Source organism: Patagioenas fasciata, chromosome 1 (assembly GCF_037038585.1).
Source record: "Patagioenas fasciata isolate bPatFas1 chromosome 1, bPatFas1.hap1, whole genome shotgun sequence".
Classification (NCBI taxonomy): domain Eukaryota; kingdom Metazoa; phylum Chordata; class Aves; order Columbiformes; family Columbidae; genus Patagioenas; species Patagioenas fasciata.
This window is the reverse complement of record NC_092520.1, coordinates 98,265,997-98,289,229: the sequence shown is the minus strand read 5'-3', so window position 1 is coordinate 98,289,229 and position 23,233 is coordinate 98,265,997. Positions and strand designations below refer to the sequence as shown.

The window sequence follows — 23,233 nt, the reverse complement described above, 5'->3', positions numbered from 1 at the left end:
ATATGTATGTACATTTTTTCAATTGACGGCTTACATATAAATGATCAAGTCATTAAATAAAACTCTCCTAACAATCTGCTTCAGAACATAGTAAAGAAAAAATAAATAGAAGTTGAGGTCATGTTAAGAATGAAGCATCATTAGGAAAAAGCAGGTTTTTAGTTGTATAGTATTTTCTTATGAAAACATTAAGACTTCTGAATATAAAGTTTCATAACAGCTTAATGTAGAGTTGGAGCTAACTTCCTTAGTAATAGAAAATAAATTGTAGAACGTTTGATTCCTTGATAACAGAAGAATAGATTATAGTATGTCCAAATAGTCATTGTGAAAACCTCCAGTTATCTTTAGTCAGCTCAGCTTGGGGAGCAGATGGTGTTAGCCCTTCGGTCTGATAATACACAAGCAGTCTGCTGGAAGCAGTAGAGCTTCCAGCTCCTTCTCCAGGTGTTGCATCTGAATTAATCTACCTTATAAAAAGCCTGTCACAGCTGCTTTGAGTCCATACAAAGCTGGTAAGTCACCATGCTACAGTATACTGTAGATACGCCAGCATCAGTCCCAATATTTGGGAACTCTGTATTATGTTTTGTTTGTTGAAAGAGAGGTGTTCAGCATTTTAAAAGATTCAGAAGAATTAAAAAAAAAATTTAAAAAAAAATGGGGAGACTGTAGCATAGAATTGCGATCATAGGTGCACAAAAGCATAAGAAAATCAAATCAATCTTTCTGGTTAATACAAGATACACTGTGAGAGTAGTCTTTATAATTATATTTCTCATGTATATTATCTGTAGTATTAGCTTTTTTGACTTCTGAAAAGAAAGTATATTGTCTTGCTCTTCAGAGAGTTCTGTGGACTTAGGGAATGTGCAAGGCTACTGTCAGATAAAGAAATAAACTTAAGAAACGTGACTTACAAAAGCCAAAGAAACCTGGGAATAATTCATGCCAAGAAATAAATTGCAGTAACAAATTAATTTCAGGAGTGAACCCAGCTTTTAATGTGAAGAGGGTTGTATGATATAATTGTTCATTCCCTACAGTACAGGAAAGTGGAGAAAACTCCTGTTTTCTTTCTGTTGTTTCTCTTTTTTTTAAAATTATTCTTTCTTATTTTACAAATAAGGAATTTAAATTCATCTGACATCTAATATTGCGTTATAATTTTACAGTTGGAAAATAAACGAGATGCTTTCTTTCCACCTTTACATCAATTTTGTACAAATCCAAACAACCCTGTTACTGTAATACGTGGCCTTGCTGGAGCGCTTAAATTAGGTAAGTTTAATTTATTTTCTTTTCACTTTGGGAAAAAAAAGTCTGTGTTTTTCAAAGAGAAGTCTCTTAGTTCTTTCAAAGTGGATATTTTACTTTTGTAATACTGTATTACCTGTGTATTCCAAATAATCATCGTAATGTGCCATTTCTCAGTTTGCTGCTGTTTCTAATTGTGATAATCTCAAAAAAACCCCAAACAACCTAGCAGATTTTGTTGAGCACAGACGGAAGCTGAACTGTAGATGCAGAAGCTTATAGATAGACTTTTCTGAAGGTAATTATGGCTACACATCTTTGTGCTTGGATTTAATGATCTATAATCTGACTGTATACAATATTTTGGACTCTGTGGATAGAAAAACTTAATTACTGGTAGGAAGTGTACAATGGAAGTGCATTCATAAAACTCTGGTCTGAAAAATACTTTGTTGGTAATAAATTTAAACATTGTTTGCAGAGTTGTTTATACAAGGCATGTAAAATGTTTCTTGGAATATAGTCCATGCAGTATCTGCCGAGTTTTTTCCAAGCTGCTTCTGTTGTGTGCAGAAAAGCTTTTTGAGTGTTCATCATGAGTGTTTATTTTTAACCTAAAGATGGGCTGTGTTGTGAAGGCTGAGGTGGGAAAAAATGCTTTACTTTAAACCTTTAGGCAACTTTAAGTATTAATCTTCTTGAAGCTTTATATTATGTTTTAACCGTCATTTATGAATTTTATTCCTATTTATTAGATCTAGGACTCTTCTCTACTAAGACACTGGTAGAAGCAAATAATGAACACATAGTAGAAGTGAGGACACAATTACTGCAGCCAGCAGATGAAAACTGGGACCCCACTGGAACAAAGAAAATCTGGCGTTGTGAAAGCAGTAGATCTCATACCACAATTGCTAAATATGCACAGTACCAAGCCTCCTCATTCCAGGAGTCTTTAAGGGTAAGTCTGTAGTTATTATTTAAGTTGTAATTTACAACATGTATACTAGCTATGGTACCAGTTAATAATGGCTGTTGAAAACAAACGAAAGCTGTTAAGGAAAAGGAGACATGTCCATTAGCATGAAGAGCACAGGTAGATTTGCAAAATCTCTTTTGAGTAGAGGGTCAAAGAGCATATAGAGTGTTCCTCCCAAATGTTTAATGTAAGACTTCTGGCTGTTACATACTTTAAAAGCTTGTTAGCTTGAGCTTTCATATAATAATGTCAAAATTCATATGAAAATATTGAGAACTTCAGATGCTTTTTTTTACCTTATATTGCTTCTAATTTCATACATGGTTTGAAATCATATTTCTTTGTTGTTCATGGTACTCTGAATTAACATGAATGTGCCTTATTAGAAGTTTACACTCATACCTGTCTTTTGTTGGGTTCCAAACGTAACAGCATGTATTTAGTTTAAAAGTTGTTAGACATATGTGACAGAGTGAAATATTTGAAATGTTATTTTATTGGTATTACTTATTAATATTTTTGCTGAAGTAATGACCACATCCAGCTTGAGCACTTCTTGGCGTCTTACATTATCTGGTGTTATAAAAAGATTAAGCTGAGGCAGAATGAGGACAGAAAGATATTATTGACCACTTGCTACTTAGAAAGCAGGGAAAACACCAACGTGGGGAATTGACTATTCCAGTTTTCACTGCCGTTACACAGAAACAATGATGGATTCAGTAAGAGAGGAAAGACAGATTTTAAATTTAAACTTTGTGCGTTAGAGGAAAGGATTAGAAATGAAGGAATTAATTGGCAGCTGAAGAAAAGAGGGGGAAAGGTCGTCACAAGATTTTGAGCAAGACCGATACAGGATGAGGCAAAGCAACAGGGATACCATTGGGAAGTGGGGAGCACTGAAGTCATCAAGAGCTTGGGACAGTGGTAATAAACTTAAGTAGGTATCACTTGAAGTTTTCTGGTGCCACTTGAACAGTTGCACCAGCATTGTCTTCTTCTATATCATTCCAGGGGGCTGGAGAACATTACCTCACTGAAACATTTTTGATAAATAGATAGATAGATATACACATGTTTAATAATATACATAATTGATCACATACCAGCTTGTCAGCAGGAAAGCTTTAACTTTGGATTTGCACCAAGAAGTGAACTACAGGATTATCTGTTTTGGTTTGGTTTTATTCTCTGTTACAAATTGGTGATAAAGATGCAGTATATAAAATAATTTTCACAGTGGTGGTTTTCATTTTTCCCTTGGGAATCAGAAAGACACTAGTTTGTGTACGTGTGTCCATTGCTTAACACTGCTTTGACTTGTCCTTAGGTGACTTTTCACAGTGTTCAAATGAAAGCTTTGTTTCTTCTTTCTACAGACACAATCCTCTTGGCTTGCCCCAAGTGATTTTTTTTTTTCCTCTTTCCTCTAACAACTATTACATTGCTTTTGTAACATGCCTTGCAGTATTTGATAAATCCATCATCACTGGGTTCCTTTTTCTTTCTCTTTGTCCTTCATTCAAAGTATGAATAAGACTTTCTCAGGTACATAGGGCACTTTGAGATTTAACAACAAACCCATTCAAAGCCAGCAATCTTTGGATAGTCTCCAGGCAGTTCTTTCCTCCTTTTTGTCGTATTATTTTTCCTTCTATGTCCCTATACTTGCCAACAAATCTTTAGAACAGGGGTTTGAGCACACTCTGCTAAAAAGATCAAATGACATCATTTAATATTGGTTAGATTTTTTTGACTCGTCATGGTCTGAGCTACTGCGGTGCTAAAATAGCATATGGCTATGAAAAATTCAAAGGATTTTATATAATGTGTTTTAGAAAATCAATTTTATAAATGTTACTCATCCTAGTTTCTTATCAAGAGACCTGTGTGACTTTGAAGGAATGTAAATGTTATAGTCTGAAAAAGTTAATAGTATTCCTTAAGATTGGATTCCAGCTTACCTGCATAATGACAGAAGCAACATACTCATTTGCACCTGTAATGTAGACTAGCAGAAATGTTTGGAGTGTAGACATTGTCTGTTGTCCTGGCCTGAGCTACACTGAATTTATAGTCATGCAGTTTTTTGCAATGGCTTTTGACTAATGACTTCTTAAAGTTTTGTAACAGTAATATTCACGTAAAATCTTAGATACAGATATTTTAAAGATTGAACCAGAATCTTGAAACAAATGTACCTATCTCTGTGAACGTTAACACTTTATACCCATATATATTATATATATTCTTACTTTTATGTATATTTATACATATAAAGAAAGTTGCGCAATTGCATTTTGTAGGAGGAAAATGAGAAGAAGAGTCACCACAAGGACCACTCAGATAATGAATCCACATCTTCTGATAAGTAAGTGTGGTATAAATGTGATAATTCTCTAGTTTTATGTGGTTTCTACGTCATTCCAATTTTCATATTCATCTTTTTTTTTATATATATATATATTTTCAGCTCTGGGAGGAGGAGAAGAGGACCTTTTAAAACAATCAAGTTTGGGACCAACATTGACCTGTCAGATGACAAAAAGTAAGTTAATTACAGTTTCTCCTGCTCACAGTGATATTCTACACTATCAGACTCCTTGTGGAAAACCAATGTGTTCTTCTCAGACATCAGTCAGTCTGTTGATAAACGTAGTTCAGTTGTACACTCCATTTCCACAATGAAATTGTTACCTTTGGTCTTTAAACTGTTGTTACGAGTCTTTCTCAAGCTAAAATATATTTTCAACCTTTTCTTTCCAGGATCTTTATTTTTCCAGAAGTTAACTTAAACATCCATCAGAAACTGTATTTTCTACTCCTCCTTCTAATACATTCCCTTTGTTTCATTCTGAGGCTTTAATTTGCTTACTTACAACTTCTGACAATACCAAGTTTTCAGTCTTTGCATAGAAATTGTAAGATTAAAGATTTTTTTCTTTTTTGTTTGTCTGGATTTCTGTTACTTGGTTTTTGTTTCCTTTTGTTTCTACTGTCATCCTTTCTGTTTCCACTTTTTTATAGCTCTTGCTTCTTTATCCCAAAACAGGGTTCAAAATATGTACTTAAGACCAGACCTCTGGTTAAACCATGATACCACTCACAGAACCTCAGAAAAAGGAATAAATTGAGTATTCTTTAGGCTACCTGTTCTTCTGCCAGTAGATTAAGTTAGCTCAGAAGAACATCAGAAAGTGTTAGAAATACTTTGCAAGCAAGTGGGGGTTTTTTTGCCCAGTAGTATTTTTTTTATTTGGTTCAATCTCTAGTTAGTATATATTTCCATAAATGATCCAGCAGGTGTAGGCTGTCAGTCCTGGCAGCTGCAGTACCAAATCTCTGATCTACTTCAATCATTAGAGCAGAAAAAAAGGTTACGTCATTTGAAACTGGGGAATAAAGCCCACTTAAGATACCGAGGTTTTTTGTGGTATAGTCACTGAAAGATCAATGTGTGTACATATGTATGTAATTAGAGATGGTTATAAAATTTTAAATATTGATGTTAGTTTTTGCTAAAGAAAATTCCACCTGTAGATACAAAATCATTGCTAATAAGCTAGTACTTAAAGCAAACCATTGGGAGAGAGACTTTAAATTAACGTAAGCATAACTAACCTGAGACTCATAGGGAATTGGATTTTGATACTTTAAATACTTCTTATAGGATCCCAGATCTTCTGATATGTGGTATCAGCTTTTGCTACATAACTATCTTTCCCCTCAACTAGCCTGTTGAATTTGTGATTATATTTGGAAATATTTTAAAATTGAAAGAGTAACACAGATACCTGGGTGACGTTACAGAGCTTCACATGTAAGTTCTGGGATTTTTCTGTGGTGTATGCAGGTGGTTAACTTCATTTGTGGTCACAGGAATTTTGTGAACACACTAGAATATGTTTAGTCAGTCAGCTTGATATATGTTGTAGCATCATATTGTTTAGCTCTTGAAAGCCTGTTTAACAGTTTCTGAATAGCTTAGCGTGTGAGGAGAGCACAGCTCTGTTTTCACTTGGTAAAGATGTGCACTGAGGTGTAAATTGCAAGCAGAATTTTCTGGCAGTATATCAGCAGACTGGCTAACTGCAAGAGTGAGTCTGGTCACCCTGGCTTTTAGCTCACCCTTATGTGAAATTGTTGTTTAAATTTCTGTAACTGTCAAGTAAGAGTATTGCATTGTCTCAGCTTCCTGCTTAAGAGATGCTAAGTTATATAGAAGTAGGTTGTCTGCTCACTCTTCTCCTATGCTAACAGTTTTTTGAAAATGTTTATATTACTCAAACTCTTCTAAGAGTTTTAGGGATTCACAGTTTGTCAATTTGCTATTTTGCTGCAGGTGGAAGTTGCAACTTCATGAACTGACAAAACTTCCTGCTTTTGTACGTGTGGTATCAGCAGGAAATCTTCTAAGCCATGTTGGTCATACCATCTTGGGCATGAACACAGTGCAGTTGTACATGAAGGTTCCAGGAAGCAGAACACCAGGTGAGTATAATCTCTTTGCATGAAAAAAATCAGGTTCTAGTGCTGTGGTATTGGATTTAACTACACTGCAGATTTTCCATGTATTCGGCATGCCTAAACATGATGAAATTGTACATATTGAGTATTTTTTTCATCTCTTGTTTAACTGAACTCTGCATGTACGAAGTACTGTATTACTTTATAGTGGAAATTTCTGCAGTGCTAGGTCATTTAGGTACTTACCATACTAACTGATTACATGCAATACTGTATTCTTTAAGGGAAAAAGTGAATGGGTTTATATACTTTGACAGTATTTGTATTTTACATGCCTTGAAAGATTTTTATAGGCTTCCAAAGTAGGTATTGTGCAATCATAAAAATCAGTATACTTTTACTTTTTAGATTCTGAGGATAGGAGTCAACCCTCCATAATGCATATTGCGTGTTTGGGCACTGGACTGAGACTTCAGCGATCTGGACTAAATTTCAGGGTCTGTTTTTTCTGAAGTACAACTTCAGAAAATTCCATTAGGTATTATGGCTCAGTTTTCCAGCTGTCAAAAGAAGATAAAACACTGACATTTCTACATTGATTTTGAAAGCTCCTTTGGGACATATTTTGTTACTACGTGTCTATTCAGTGCCTGAAGTAATGGAAGTTTTGCTTCTGACTGAGACTGTCAAGAGCTAGTCATAAAACACAAAATCTAAGCTTTAGCATCTTGAAGCATTTATTTCTACAAAAAGGGAACTACTGAATTACTGGTCAGATTCACGAGACTGGTAGTTTCAGTTTTTCATTGTCCACAAACTAACAAAAGCAGAATTCTCGTATCATTGGTAGCTTAATTATGTTTCTTAGCACCATAAAGCACCTAAATAACGTCTAAGTATCATATAGAAATCTGTACGTGCTTTAACTGTGATTTAGGTTTTTCACTAACATTGCATTTTCGTACTGTTGTTTTGATAGATCAGCCTTACATAAAATGTGTTTATTATTCTCCGAATTGCAGGTCATCAAGAAAATAACAACTTTTGCTCAGTAAATATAAATATTGGTCCAGGTGACTGCGAATGGTTCGTTGTCCCTGAAAGCTATTGGGGTGTCATGAATGACTTCTGTGAAAAGTAAGCTCGGCGTACTTTTTTTTTATTAAGTTCTCTGTGTCTTTCTGAGACTTAAAGGGGGAAATTACTGAGGGTATTTTAAGAGGAAGTTATTTTATGGGTTCTCCATGTAGTCAGAAAAGTTGTAAAATAAGTCAAAATGCAAAATAGTACATTTGTACAATGTGCAGAAACTTGGATTGCCTGTGATAGCTTTGCTTTCAAAAATTAACATTGGGTCGATTACGTGTTTTTTCAAATACAGGAATAAAGGCAATACAAGAAGTGAGAGATTGGTAGTACTAAATGCTCATCTAGGTTCACGATTCAAAAATCTTTATTACGATTAATGTACATGTTATACACAACCAAGTACAGAGTCATTGGTATTTTGACATGGCTTCTTGGTGCATCTAGAGAGAGAGCTTAGTTTACTCAGATGCCAGGACGTGTTGTGGCATACTTTGCATACATTTACATGTTTGTAGCTTGCTGAAACAAGCTAAGATGTACTGACCATTGGGGAAATACTCAGGCAGCTCTAAGACTTGGGTTTCTGTGCTGTGCCTTGTGTTGAGTGGATGCTTTTAAAACAAAACATACACACATGCAGAAGGACTCCCTTTCACCTTCAAAACAAAACAAAAAACAAAACAAAAAAAGGAAGAGCAATTTTGTCGTCTAATGATGCTAGTTTTCAGGCAGTAGCTTCTGAAGCTTATTTTATGGGAGATTTTTTTTTCTTGCCCAGTTAAAACTGAACTAAGCTCTTGACTTTTCTTCAGAACTTTTCCAGAGCTCTGCAGATGCATCTCAGTGTCTCTGTATTTTCTGCCAATCTACTGACAACTGTTCTTATTTCATCCATTAAAATTGTAATTCCAGTGATGCAATTTTGATGTCTCTGATGATGACATGCCTTTTACCCCCATGACACAGCCCTCTTGAGGGTGACTGAGAAACTAAGATCTTGGTAACCTCATAAAAGTTGTAGAGTACATCACAGAGGCACTGAATCATCTTTGCAAACTGTGAATTACAAATGCTCTCTCATACAGTATAAAAACACTGTACAATTGGGAGAGAAGTAAGTATTTTGCATAAGCATAGTGAAAGAGTTTGTACTTAGGAAATCCATGTGGAGGTCTTTTTTCATGCTTCTCAGGAGGGTCAACATTTCTTGCCTGAATAAAGCATAGATGTGTGGATCACAATTGAGACGGTGCCAACAAGTATCTTGTTATGTGGACAAGCTTCATGTGTATACACTGACAGTGCGAATACTGGGTTGGCTTTGCTCAAAACAGAAAACATTCTTAAGATCTGGTGTGGTCTGTAGATAAAACCAGTCACTGGTTGAAAAAGCAGTATTTGACACCAGTGTCATGCTAGATCTGACCAAGGATTTCTATGCCTGTTAATAAGGTACTGGGAAACTAAAAGGAAAATTGAACACAACTGGAAGACATAAACTGACTTCATATGGGCGGCTAGGTGGTTAGGTGTTTTAATGTGTTGTAGGATGTGAAATGTGGATTTAGGATTAGGAAATTTATAGATGAAACTTTTCTTTTGATAAGTCCTCCTGGGTCACTGATGAGATGCAGAAAGCATTTATTGTGATCAGTTCATACAGGTAACTTCATTGAAGTATCAACCACTAATATGTCTTCTGATAATTGCTGAAGTCTTTATTTATCTTGTTGTTTCAGGAATAATATGAATTTCCTAATGGGATCTTGGTGGCCAAACTTGGAAGATTTGTATGAAGCTAATGTCCCAGTTTACAGGTTTATTCAAAGACCAGGGGATTTAGTGTGGATAAATGCTGGCACTGTTCATTGGGTTCAGGCTATCGGTTGGTGCAACAACATTGCGTGGAATGTTGGCCCTCTTACAGGTAAGGTTGAGTACTGCCCGTGCTGAACTACATAATTAGGTAATGTTATACTACATTTGCCTCAGAACCTGCCATTTCTTACTAATTTACCATGCTTTACTAGATTAAAAAAAAAAATAAAATAGATGTACTGTATTTTAAAATGTGTTGAAACTTTAAACTAATTCTGTTGGTAAGAGGAAGAGAAAGCAGCAAGAATGGAGTCTTTGCCTTTGTTCATTTAATGGACCTGTGAAAGTGACAATTGTGTAGCAAATACTAGCAGAATAAAATGTTTCGATGAATCTACATGCTCTATCTTGCAGGCCATTTCTTAATTTTTTCTCCCAAAATTTGTTTTACCCAGCAGACCACGTTATAGCTGGCGTATGAGTTAAGGACTTGGCCAATCTAACTTTTTCGGGACAATGGATACTTAATTGCTCTTTGGTCAAAGCATCAGCAAATGCCAACAGTTGCAAAATTTTGTTCCTAGTAAGCTTTTTCAGACCTACTGCTCTAGAAGCTTCAGTTTTGAAGCATGGTCTTGGAAAGTTTTTAGGTGTGAGAATGGAAGGAAATTTCACAGCTAAAATGATTCTGTCAAGCATTTGAAGAGAATATACTTCCAAAAACCTCCCATTTTCTTGAATAGTTTAAGGTGTGTCTTTATTTCATAATGGTGCAATAAATTGTATGTCTCCAGGACTGTATGATGGACTGATACAGAGCTCACATACTCAGTCGCAGTAGATTTTGTAAAATGTTTTTTTAAAAAGGACAGGATGAATAGGCTGCTTAATGAAAAAGTCTGACTCACTGCAACAAATCTCTAAACGTGCAGTCTTCTTTTGAAGACAATAAAGAGTGAATAGAGTGAGATAAAGACATTTCCAATTTAGATATATCTTTTTTTTTCATCTGAAATATTTCAAAAATGTTTAGGTAACACTTTTTGAAATATTGCTCTCAGTTCACCATAGAAATCAAACACTTGTCAGTAACTTATTTTCACAGGTAGTCATTGCTTCTGCGGTATTGTGTGTTCTAGCATCATAAATACATTTTTAAAAAGAAATCTTATAGAATTCAAATGTAGTTGCAGTGAGTGGATCATTGCAAATGAAGTTTAATGTAGCCCTAAAAGGTATACATTTTTATTATAATGAAATTATTTTGGCTCCTGTTGTTTTTTATTTCTAAACTTAACAGATTGCTTCTGTAATTTTGCTTTTTTATAGCCTGTCAATATAAATTGGCAGTGGAACGGTACGAGTGGAATAAACTGCAGAGCGTAAAGTCCATAGTGCCCATGGTTCATCTTTCATGGAATATGGCCCGAAATATCAAAGTCTCAGATCCAAAGCTTTTTGAAATGATAAAGTAAGTTTTACTTATTTGAACATTTACTATACCTATTTCTTCTTCAAGCATAAAACAATACCTGATTTATAAGTAAGCCTTTGTAAGATTTTTTCATCCCTGAGAATCAAGCCAAAATTATTTTCTGTTTTGTTTTTCAGCATTTCGTTAATAGATATCATCAATTTAATTATGTTGTACTTTGATGTTATTGTGTTATAGCTTTAGAATGATCTGATTAACCTTTTTGTTAAATATGCCATAGACTTAATAGAGCAGTTTACAGAAGTACTTGACTTAGATGACAAAAACTGTTCAGAGTACGTACCATAAGAAATAACAAAATTAGGTCATCAACCCAAATATTAGAATTAAGATGTTTAGTCATTTTTACAGCAAAGTTAATTTTACATTTCTAGAACCTCTAGTTAGTGCTCACGCACTGTCATTTGGAGATCCAGTATAAATGTTTTAAATAAAGGCCAGTAGGAATTTGAAAACTGCCTTCCCTTTGCTCTTTCTTCTGAACAACGAATTAATTGATGTGTAAAATGGTAATTGACTTTAGTGATATTTCTCATATGCGTATGCCAAAATGCAGGAATGTTCCAGGCTCGGAGCACCTTTTATTAATTTTGTTTGAAGGTTGCAACTTCAAACAAATATAAATTGTATTGCAGCATCATTATGCCTAGGTTGAATGGACATTTCAGCATGTATCTTTGGTTTGTCCTAAAGGAAGTGGGGAAATGAACTCCAAAGCACTTTACTCATCCATGACAATACTCAGGCAGCAGCACTCTTTGTTTTCCTTAAACCTACCAAAGGAGTTCTAGCTTGAGCACTTGTTAATCTGGTCAGCGCACTGGATCCACAAGTGGTGAATCCTTCTATAATTTGCCTTGAAATGGACCTTTAAAAAATGAGTAGGTTAACTTGCAAATAAAAGGGCAAAGAAAAATAATTTTTTCACTTCTAGTAGAATGTATTGATGACAGCTGAGTGAAACATCATTTTACAGTATGAATTTAAAATTAAACTATTACTGTTCATAGGATGCTAGCTCTCATAAAAGGGAGAGAAGAAACTGAATAGTTAGAAATGAGAACTAGAGAAAAAGCAGCAGGGTGTGGGAGAGAGGAAAAAAACAAAACAACCCCCCACCTTATTTCACAAGCTTGAAACAGTTCTAGAATGTTTTTGGCCAAATATTATTTCAATATTTTGGCACCTGTATTTTGTGTTTACACAGGTTTGAGGGGTTTTGCCATGCTTTAGGCCTAAAGGGAGAAAAACATGACTGAGCATAGCATCCTTCTCCAAGAGAATCTCTTAAACTGTTGTGAAAAAACAAAGAGGATGAAACGGATGTTTCCTATTGTCTTGCTGGCTGACTGCAACTGGTGTACGTTACGAATAAACAGATATGCTGAGGAGCGGATAGAAACTTCAGTCTTGCATGCGTTTGCTTTTTCCAGTCTGCTGAAACCATTTACGGTTTCCTTGGATTAAGCGCTATATCCAAGTTAGTTGTCAGGCATATCCCAAGTTCTGTGCTGTGTGCACAGATGAGCTCTGGTTTGTAACAGCTAGTAGCAGTAACCTGAATTAACTCTTCCTTGTGGTCACTTCTGTAATACTAGAAATGGGTGTCACCAGAATAAACAGTCTAGGATCTGATCTTGCACACTGGAAATGCAGAAACCTTCATGAATCTCCTTTAGATAGGAAAGCAGTTGCATAATTTTGCTATGGACTCCTTGTCTGCAGGAAAATAGCACCACCTGGCAAGCAGTGGTTGTCCACTGCTCCTAGATTTTATTATGTACAAAATGCAGACATTTCTGTGTTTATATATATGTGTGTGTATGCACGTGTATGCAAACACTTCAGAAATAGTGATTTCTGACACAGCTGGTTGATTTTCAACTTGACTAGCAGACTCTTTGTTTGTCATCAGGAAAATAAAATGTATGCAGCTGTCATCATTTTGCCAAAATGCAAGTTTGTATCTAAAATTGCACATGGAAGATACCTGAAATGTTTAGGTAGTTTGATTTCTCTGTCTGGGGCTTCTTAGATATCAGAATAGTAGAAAAGAGTAGCTCTTAGAAAACAGTAAAAAGCAGTTCCAATTTGAAAGATAAACACAAATATGTTTTACTGAGTTACGTGAGAGTAACCACTATAGAGGAAATAAACTGAAGTTTAAGCATACATATAAATATTGGGAACCAGATTAATGATGCCAAGAAATAAAATAGCAGTAGGGAAAAAATAATAGAAGGAAATGTTGCTTTTGAAAGAAATCTGAAGTTTCCTTATATTTTTAGCTCAGTGCTGTCTTGCTAGATAAGACACAGTAAAAACTGAAACCTTCTTGTAAAATGTTGTTTAAAGATTTGAGGTTAACAGTAGAATCATGAGCAGGAACAAAGGGAGAATGATTTAAAAATTGACTGAGGGAGCGTAGCCCTCGAGAAAAGAAAAATTAACCTCAAACCTCTTCGATGGAAGCTAGAAGGACTTTTACAAATGCATCTGAAGAAGAGAAGAATTTTAGAGATAATGGGAATATAGTAATAAAGGCTTAAAAAATTAATTGCAAAGTAACTGAAATACTAAATTCTTTTACAAAAATAGTTTCAGAACTGTGGAAGAACTCATATGACATAGGAGAAATTATTTTGCACAAAACCGTGAAGCCAGAGAGAATACGTTTTGGTATCAGTGGGGAAGATACATTACTGAAAGATACAAAGAGGTCACTTTTACATTGCCATTGGGATGGTCTCTGTGCTTCAAAAGGTTTTACTGAATATCTAAATATTCAAACACTGCCTTTCTGGAATACATCAAGATTATGTCCATTTTAAAATCTTCTGTTAAATATTTTAATTTGACTGAACGTCTTGTACTCATACTCTATGCCATACCTGTAAAGAATTTGAGAGAGATGGTCCAGATTTTCTTTTAACTGAATTCTCACTATACAAGGATAAAAGCAGGCCTACGATATTAAAAGCTGACACTGTTTAACTTATACATTGTGATTCTGCTAGACACCTTTTTTGGCTTTCTTTAGGCTTCCCATGCTTCAGGAAGTTGTGGTGCATTTTCAAAGTGATACTTCATATGCTTTCTCCCATTCTTTGACAGCATAAAATAGTTAGCATTTACATTTTCAAGTGCCACTACCAGGATCTGAATTTTATCCAAGGAGGTGGAATTCACCTTTTAGCTATTGTTTTCAGTTGTGGTTGCAAATTTGGCAAATATTTCAGTGCTGTTACGTGTGGGTTACATTTTGGGCAATTCCTTCTCCACAACTGTTAACACTGGAAGATTATTTCAAAATAACATTTTGAAAACTCTAAGTCAGGAGTGGAGAACAATGGTGGCAAACATGCAGGTGCGATTCCAGTTGCTCTTTGGCATCCTCAAAGATTTTTCCAGGTAACACCAGAAGAGAACACTAGCTTTTTATGCTGTGTTGCACAAAAGAATGCAATACCAAAGTTACTGAACTTATCAGAAGCATGTCTACGTTTGCCTGAAATTCAGGTGAATTAATACATGATCTATTGCATATGGTTGGCTGTAGCATCATAAGTCCCATTAGCATCAAACTTTGAAAGTGTCAAAGGAGTTACAACTAGACGAACTGTTCAATTTTCTTGAAATGCAGTGTATGAAAAGGCAATGTTAAACATAGAAAGACACTTTCAGGTTTGTGCTCTTCTTACAGTGAGGCTATTCATGAAGCCATAAACTTTTTTTAGTGAAGATGAACAGTCTGAGTGTAAAACATCAAGAGGAAAGTATCTAAAAGTAAACCTAAGAGTCTATTAACTACTTGGAAACACATGAAAAAAACATTAAGAAAAAAACAACAAAAAGCACAAACAACCACACACCAAAAAAAACCCCACATGTATTACATGTTTAAGGCTTCAAAATTTTGATAGAACTCTTGAGCACTTCATTTTCTGTCCAACATTTATTTTTTCCCTTACATTTTTTCAGTCCTTTTTCGGCATCTCATGAGCATGGAACTTAACCACCCTGTGGAAGAGAAAATTAAAGGCTGCGAAGGCTGCAGCTCAATAGGATAGCTGAGAGCTAAAGTTATTCTAAATAACGTTGTAATTTAGAATCTGGCAACCTACTTTGCCAGGTTTTTTTTGAGAATGCATGTAGCTCATAGAATGCTGGAAAACAAGTTAGGTTTTTCTAGTACAGAAGAGAAGGAGAACTGTATAAAATGGTGAAGGTAAAACCATTTTGTTTTATCCTTTACAGAATTATGGCAGGAATTGTTGATTTAAAATTGACATTTAAGTGGTTCTTTTCTTCATAAAATCAGTATAATTTTTTTGTTTTCCATATTTTCCTGTGAAGGGACTTTTCTAATATTTATCTGTCTATAATTTTTACTTTTACACTGAAGAAGACACTTGTTGATGGATTTCATTTCCACTGTGTGCATAGTGACCTATGTCAAAACTTGGGTTTCCTGACTTCAGATAACTGGAAGTTCAGTAGTGTTGAGGAAGTAACAGAAGTAAGATGTCAGTTACAACAGGTCTTTGGACAGGCTGTAAAGTGTAAACACATTGTAAACAGTTATTTTGAACCTGGCAGTTCAAACTAACTTTTTGCTCATAAATTCATAGTTCAAAATAAAACACATTAATTGCTTTTGAAAACACATTGTTTTATGGTGCTTAAAAGAGCATCGATGCATTCCAGTCAAAAATGAAGGATCCGGTGTGTTTGCAGGGCAAGGGGCAGTACTGAAATGGAATAAATCTACACAGAAGTCCTTAAGCATGTGGTCAAACTTTTACATAAGTCATGGCTCTGGTGATTCCTATTAGCCAACTGTTTCTGAAATCCCAGAGGAAGAGGAAACTCCACGTACAAGGTCTTGGAAGAAAATAAAGCCTGCTTGAATCTTGCTATAAAGTTGAACATTGAACTGAATGTGCAACTGGTTTTGGTTGCAGGTACTGCCTGTTAAGAACTCTCAAACAGTGTCAGACACTGAGGGAAGCTCTTATTGCTGCAGGAAAAGAGATTGTCTGGCATGGGCGAGCAAAGGACGAGCCAGCTCATTACTGTAGCATTTGTGAGGTCAGTAAAAATATGTGTTGGGCTTGTGTACTACTATAATAATTATTTAAATTTTTTCCTGTCCTTTGTTGTCGTTGCTATTTTAATTTTGCTTTCATGTTGCAGCATCTGCAGTGCATTATAAGAAGCACATGTATGTGATGATGCAGTACGGTCTTCAAAGAGCTTAACAAGCTGTTTTTCTAGATGTAGGCTGTATCTTGCTGCAGTCTCTCCAACACTACTTCTACACTGTTGTTATTCACTAGGTCAATTTTCAATTCTCAGTTATTATAAAAAGTTGTTATCCCTTCCTGCATATAATTTGATCTGCTGAGCTTCATTTTGAAGGTGTATCTGTCTTCATTTAAGAAGTCAACAACAGCCCCAAAAGAGAGAGAATTTAAGTCCGTTTTCTTTACAGGACATACCTTTTTGCTGAAATTTTTGATATATACTTTCTGTTAATAGTTCCTTTAAAGCATTTATAATAGTTTTCATGAAGCTTAATAGAAAATAAAATTTTCCTGCCCCCTGAAAATCAGTTTCAATTTACTTCTGACTGAGCGTCTTGGGCAGCGTGGGCATGTGATTGAGTAGTAAGGAAATAAATCACAAACTTCTTTTTTCAGACAAATGTTAAAAAGGAAAATTGAGTATAATTGTTATAAATTCCCACATTGCTGAGTAACCTCTCTTCAGAGCATAAATCCTGCTTTATCAATATTGACCATAAGCTTTCCCAGAGCGCTGTTCATGCAGACGTCCTAAATGTAGTATTAGTGGGTTTGCAATATTTCAATTCTCTGCCTGAGCCTTAGGAGGATAGATTTTTCCCTGAACAGATCTGACTTTTCTCTTTGCATGCACAGGGTAAAGGTGTAAATCTTAAAGAAAATAGAGTTTTTATGGTTTAACTTTTTAAAAAATGAAATCGTAACGGTTGACTTTCTGTTTCCTATCTAATAGGTGGAAGTCTTTGATCTGCTTTTTGTCACTAGTGAGAGCAATTCTCGAAAGACCTATGTTGTACATTGCCAAGACTGTGCAAGAAAGATAAGCACGAACCTGGAAAATTTTGTGGTGCTAGAACAGTACAAAATGGAGGACTTGATGCAAGTCTATGATCAATTTACATTAGTAAGTCATATTAATAAGTGGGTGCATAAATACATTATTTGTAAAGCAGTTGTAGACTGTCTTGGTGCTCCATTGTATGAGTACCATGGACTCTGATTCAAATGGAGTTATGGGTTGTGTGTGATAGTTACAGAACAAAATGCTGAAGAGTCAGAATTATGTGAAATAGTACAGTAACTTACTGCAGAACATAACCACTGAGTTTTCAGGAAAAGTATGATGTTACAATTCATAAAGTTGTGGCTTTAAAAATCCAATAGAGATCACCTGAAGACCATAACTGGATCAGATGGAGATGGGAAGAATCAGGACAGTGAAGCTTGGAGAAACTAGCACCAGGTTCAAGAGCATCTCTAATACATTGGTTGTGGTATGAAGTCAGTATAGCAGCAGAGCATCCTACGCACTCAGACCCCTTCCTTCCCCTTCCCCACCCATCCGCTCCCAAATCAGCACTGTCCTTCTGCTTAGCAAGTGGATGCTCTCAAACAGTTCTGTCTTTTGGCTTGGGGCCTCCTTTGCATTTCAATTAAAGCAAAAAGCCTCTTTGCCATTATAGTTTTGTGCTATATATGGCAGCCTCCTGCTTTGAACTGTGTCAGCACAACTGTCCTAACATTTCACCCAGGTTTCATTGTTTCAGGCAAAGATGGCTTCTTTGTAATCACAATGAAAGCGATGCTGGAAATATTTATAAGCCTTGCCTTTCTGTCGAAGACAAAACTTTGGACAACGTGTTATGAGAATTTCATGTTGAATTAAAACGTAACAGCCCAGAAATGGCTGTGCCTTTTGATTTATTTCCAGGTGCTGCAGAAAATGTATGTTTAGACAACTATTTCATGTAATGCTAGCAAAAGTCGTGACCTTTTGAGTAAAGGCCTCAAGGTTCAGCAGTAGAAGCTGTCAAGAGTGCAGGACCGTGTCCTCTGAATTTAATTCTGTTCATTGGTTCTACAGAGCCTGAGGTGGTTGAACTTCAGTTCATACTTCTAGGAGCCCATTGTCGTTATAGTTGGTGAAATACTGCAATTTCGAAGTGATGATCTGTTACAGAAAAGCATACAAATAAACACTTGTTCTCAGATACATCATCCAGTTGAGTGGAAATGGGCAAGAAAGTTTCTGTATGGAAAAGAGGGAGGGATATTTTGTTGTCTGTGTTTATAACATTATATAGGTAACAGTGATGATGTTGTCCCTAGAACAAGGATTCTCAACCTGTGAGTAGCTCCCTCCCCCACCAAAGCCCATACCTGCAGCCCTAAAGGGCATTAGTAATTGTTCTCTTGTGAAATCGGTACACACATTCAGTTCTTTTAAAGGGGATACAGTCTTGATTGAGAAGATTCATAGCCTAAAAATAACATCTCTCAGATCTAAGAGAAAAGTTGAGCTTTGTTGCAAGTCACAGGACAAAGATAATCTCAGATGGCAAAGGTGCAACAGGCCCAACAGAGAGACTCTTATGTTTGGGGTAGAGTGTCAGGAGCAAACATGGGGATCAGCTAGTGTTAGTGTTTCACAGGTGCGTACTATGGTATGATTTAAAGTGTCTTTAAAGACTGTGAGCAGCTTCTTGGAGGGGTTCCACATCAGGGCAGGGCTGATGAGCAGGAAAAGAAGATATAGAAATGCAGTCAGAGATGGTAATGCTACAAAGTGCAACGTTGAAAAATAGTTGAGTATCTTCTAGGCCTTGTCTCCTGAAAGCAGGCAGGAACAAGACACCTAGCTTACTTCACTCTTGAGGCACAAAAAAAAACCCAAAACCCACTTGAACTTTGTCCTCATGTCAGAGAACCTGAGGTGCTTTCCACAGATATCCTACCATCAGCCTTATATGCTATTGTTTAGATAGAAGGGAGAAGAAGCTGGCAAGGCATTTGGAGAGCCACAAATGGACGAAGCTCCGCCCCCCCCCCCGCAATTGGTAAACAGGTTGAGAATCCCTGTTTTAGAGTATATGAAGATACACCTATGCTGAGCCCACATGGAGCTCTTTGCTGCCACATGGGACTTGTTTTGGCAGCTCACATTGTATGAACACAGGCATCCCCACAGCATACTCCAGTCTGCAGTATAGGCAGAATCCTAATGCAGAGTAGTCACAAAATATGCGTTGGATTTGAGCAAGTTGGATAAAAAATGCCAGCATCCACTTGAAAGAGTCCTAAAGTGTTAAAACAGTAGTGCATGTGACTTTACGCGCTCATGGTTACGGTTTGTGCAGGTCTTGGTTAAACGACTGAGTTTACGCCCTTGTAGAAAAGGTAATTTAATGTTTTCTTTTTCAGGCTCCTCCATTGCCATCCTCCTCATCTTGACATTTTTTCATGGACATTAAATGAAAACTTTTCTGATATTCAGGAAGTGACCCAGTTCTGCACCACTGATTTTTGTAGCTATCCCGTAAGGCTGCTGGCTGAAAGCTGTGTCTATGCAACCTTCCAAGTGCGGAGTGTCAACCAACTGGACAGGAGAGAGCACTGCCTCCTACTCCAGAACTCAAAACAAATAAAGCTCATCCAGCTGTACTTCAAAAAAATAATTCCATGTTTTGTATATATCTGACAAAACTGGCAACATTATACAGACTACTGACTTGAAGACCACCTCTTTTGTATTTCTCTGTTTCTGGGCTGATGAGTTGGTTTCATCCATTTTTCCCCTTCAGAATCTCCCTTGGAAAAAGTACTAGCTTAGCTGGTCATTTCTTTGTAAGGTAGTTAGAAATTTTAAGTCTTTCTTTGGGCAACTTTTTTTTTTTTTTTTTTTAATGTGAAGAGTTAGGTGATATAAATTTTTTTACTGCTTTTACGTTTTTCTGTCTTGTTTTGAAACCATGACGGTTACACTTTTGGTTCCTAAATAAAATTTAAAACAATTAACAGCCAAGTCACAAAGATAAATGGGTTGCACATAGACTAAGGAATAAACTTCAGATTTGTGATTTTTGTTTCTAATCTTGATGTAAATTTACACTATTTATAAATACATATTTATTGCTTGAAAATATTTGTGAATGGAATGCTGTTATTTTTTCCAGATTACCTGCCATTGAAATTTTAAGGAGTTCTGTAATTTCAAACACTACTCCTATTACATTTTCTATATGTAAATAAAACTGCTTAGCATTGTACAGAAACTTTTATTAAAATTGTTTAATGTTTAAAGTTTTTCTATTGTTTGAGTTTTAAAAAGATTTTATGTACAGTGCCCAGTTTTTTTGTTTTTTTGAATCTGATTATATATATTTTATATATACTCTTGTGCTTGTGTATATATATAATATATATAGGAACTCGAATATAAATATGTGTATAAAGATTTAGAGACTAAATTTTTCTCGTTTTAAGTTTTACATCTATGGTAGATTTGAGGTGTCTACTGTAAAGTATTGCTTACAAAAGTATGATTATTTTTAAAGAAATATATGGTATGTATCCTCAAGACATAAAATGACCTTCAGACTGGTTTATTGTTAAATTGCACTTTTTGCAATAACAGACCAATAAATAGTTGCTGCCAAAATGTAGTAGTAGAAAATAAGTAATGGCTAAACTTTAAAGCTCTGCAAGAAAATACCAGCTTTGACAGGAAGTTTGGCACTAGTTGTAGAGGAGAAATGAAAAAGGTGGATTTGAGTTTGGGTGGGGATATTCTCTGGGATTCAACCAAATTGCAACTTCAATAATACAGTATGTTCTATTGACAATTTAAAAAGTTAAGACTGAATCATCTTGGCGTCATTGTTGACCCCGAAAACGGACGTTGTTTGTGGTATTCTGTTGTATTTTCACATATTTTGTAATACGAATTCACTGGTAAATTTTTGAAGCACTAGGTTTATTTAGGACAAGTTTCTAATATATCATTGTAACAGTTTGCAGTTTTAATGATGGTATTTATTTTAAGTTGCTCCTTTCTCATTAGCTTCTTGAAAATGCATTAAATCTAAATTTCAAAATTGATAGCTCTCTTATCGATCAAAGTTGACTGATGCAGAAGTCTCTGCATCAGTTTCTCATAATTTCTCATTAGTGGGGGTATGGTAGTGTTTGCATTGTTAAATTTTCTGTAATCAATGTGACGTGTTAAAGGCACAGAGCATGCTAATAGTTTCTTTTGAACAAAAAGAATCGCCTTTTACATTTGTAGCTTCAAATGAAGGGTGTTTTAATGAAGAATCAGTACAGCTTGTCTAATGCTGTTAAAACAGTTTAACCATAGTTATAAATTATTTTCGTGCTAATTCCTACGAGAGTCGGACAAAAGGGTATAGTGATTAAAGAAACGTATAACAAATGCTCTTGCCAGCAAAATTATCAACTAGCAGCTAGGAAGCCAGTATTTGCAGTTCTGTAAAGATGTAAGTCTCAGCTCTTGATAACAAACTCTACAAATCGTAATTTTTTACTTATGTATTTTATGCAGTCATAAACATTGTAATCTCAACAAACCATGCTGCAGCTGAAAAGCTACTCCTTTACAGTAGTCTTAAACCCAAATAAAAACAAGATAACTTACCTCATCTAATGGTAAACAAAAAGTCCTTGTTTCTCAGTGCTGTAAAAGAACACTGCTAACTAGGGAAAGAGCTACTGGGCGCTATCAGAAGGGCTTGGCACCTTTCCTCCCCTTTGTAAAAGAGGATATACCATTACCAAGGACGAAAATTTGTATTTCACCAATTAACAAGGAGACCAAAACATTAGAGCAGCAGGCGGTATTGCTCACTCTGCCTGAAGGTTTTGTCGTGGGTTTGAATTGCTGCAGGGCTTCAATATTTTGCAGTTTTCGTACTTCTTAATTACACTATGCTCCTAACCGATGGACAGTTTTGATCTATAAGCTGCTATGATTTTAGAATGCTTTTGTTTCATTTTATTAAAAAAGCACAAGTTAATATTTTATCAATTGTAGTTATTACGAAGCACTTCTGCTTCTTAAGTTACAAAGCACGGGATGCAAGCGAAACATCTGTGATCTCTGGGTATCTCCAAGTGTTAGCAGTGGGGCAGGGTGGGGGGAGGTGGAGCCCTAAGCTGAAGGGAGGTGACTGACTCACTTTCCAAGGAACCTCAGTCTTGGGACCCTTGCGCTCCACCGCTGCAAGTGGTCCTGGTTTGCTTGTGGCTACACGTTGTAGCAGGCAAATTAAAGATCAATGTGTAGAAGGATGAAAATGCCCAAAGAAATGGCATTTCTTGCAAGAATTTTTGAAAGGTACAGACTAACAGAAAAACAGGCATTATTAGGGGATGGATAAAAGCAGAGATACAAATGGGTGTTTAAAAGAAAAATAGTAAAAAGTTAAATTAAGGATGAGGGAATTAGAAAGAAATAGCAACATTTGCTCCTGAACTGTGGATCCGAGAACTGTCCTGGAGGAGTGTGACAACAAAGGGATCCTGTAAACGAGGAGAAGAAATAGTTGCATGTTTTCTGAACTTTATTTATTTATTATATTCATCAGAGGATTTGATTTTTAAGGTTTCCTTCGAGTACTCAACTTGGAACCAGTATCTCCCTGCTTTTTTGGAGAAGTGAAGTCCTACCAGTGGCTACATTTCAGAAACAGTGGCGGCGATAGCTATGTACGAAGTATTTAGAGGAAGTTCACTAGCAAAGTGAGAAATACCTAGTAACAGAAAATTCCCCAAACTTCCTGAATTTATATGGTAGATAGTAAAGACAAACTGTCCTGAATCTGCACCTTTCTAGTTGGAAGGACTTTTAAAGTAGTATTAAAATCATGTTGCTTTGCTTAAATGAGCACAGCATAGCTCAGTTCAGCATAATAAAACAGATTCTTAGAACAAGGGTGAGCAAGGATGAGGGACTCCACAGTTGGTGATGTCCTGACCACAAATACATTTATTGATAAGGAGATGGAAGATGGAAGGGTTCGACTG

The 23,233-nt window shown here is 35.8% G+C and overlaps 1 protein-coding gene across 8 annotated transcripts in view; it reads left to right on the top strand.

Moving 5' to 3' along the window:
* Positions 1 to 22,224, top strand: part of KDM6A (lysine demethylase 6A) — a 155,247-nt gene extending 133,023 nt beyond the window's left edge. For 3 of the 8 annotated variants that reach the window (XM_065860559.2, XM_065860550.2, XM_065860524.2), the window contains 11 exons: positions 1,176 to 1,281; positions 2,013 to 2,218; positions 4,543 to 4,607; positions 4,710 to 4,784; positions 6,579 to 6,727; positions 7,726 to 7,840; positions 9,532 to 9,719; positions 10,940 to 11,081; positions 16,070 to 16,196; positions 17,145 to 17,315; positions 19,613 to 22,224. In XM_065860559.2, coding sequence (XP_065716631.1) covers positions 1,176 to 1,281; positions 2,013 to 2,218; positions 4,543 to 4,607; positions 4,710 to 4,784; positions 6,579 to 6,727; positions 7,726 to 7,840; positions 9,532 to 9,719; positions 10,940 to 11,081; positions 16,070 to 16,196; positions 17,145 to 17,315; positions 19,613 to 19,642 — 1,374 coding nt within the window. In that variant the 3' untranslated portion in view covers positions 19,643 to 22,224. Of the gene's footprint in view, positions 1 to 1,175; positions 1,282 to 2,012; positions 2,219 to 4,542; positions 4,608 to 4,709; positions 4,785 to 6,578; positions 6,728 to 7,725; positions 7,841 to 9,531; positions 9,720 to 10,939; positions 11,082 to 16,069; positions 16,197 to 17,144 lie in introns of all 8 variants that reach the window. The other 5 variants (XM_065860541.2, XM_065860533.2, XM_065860498.2 and 2 more) reach the window with 3 other exon arrangements.
* Positions 22,225 to 23,233: the final 1,009 nt, after the last annotated feature.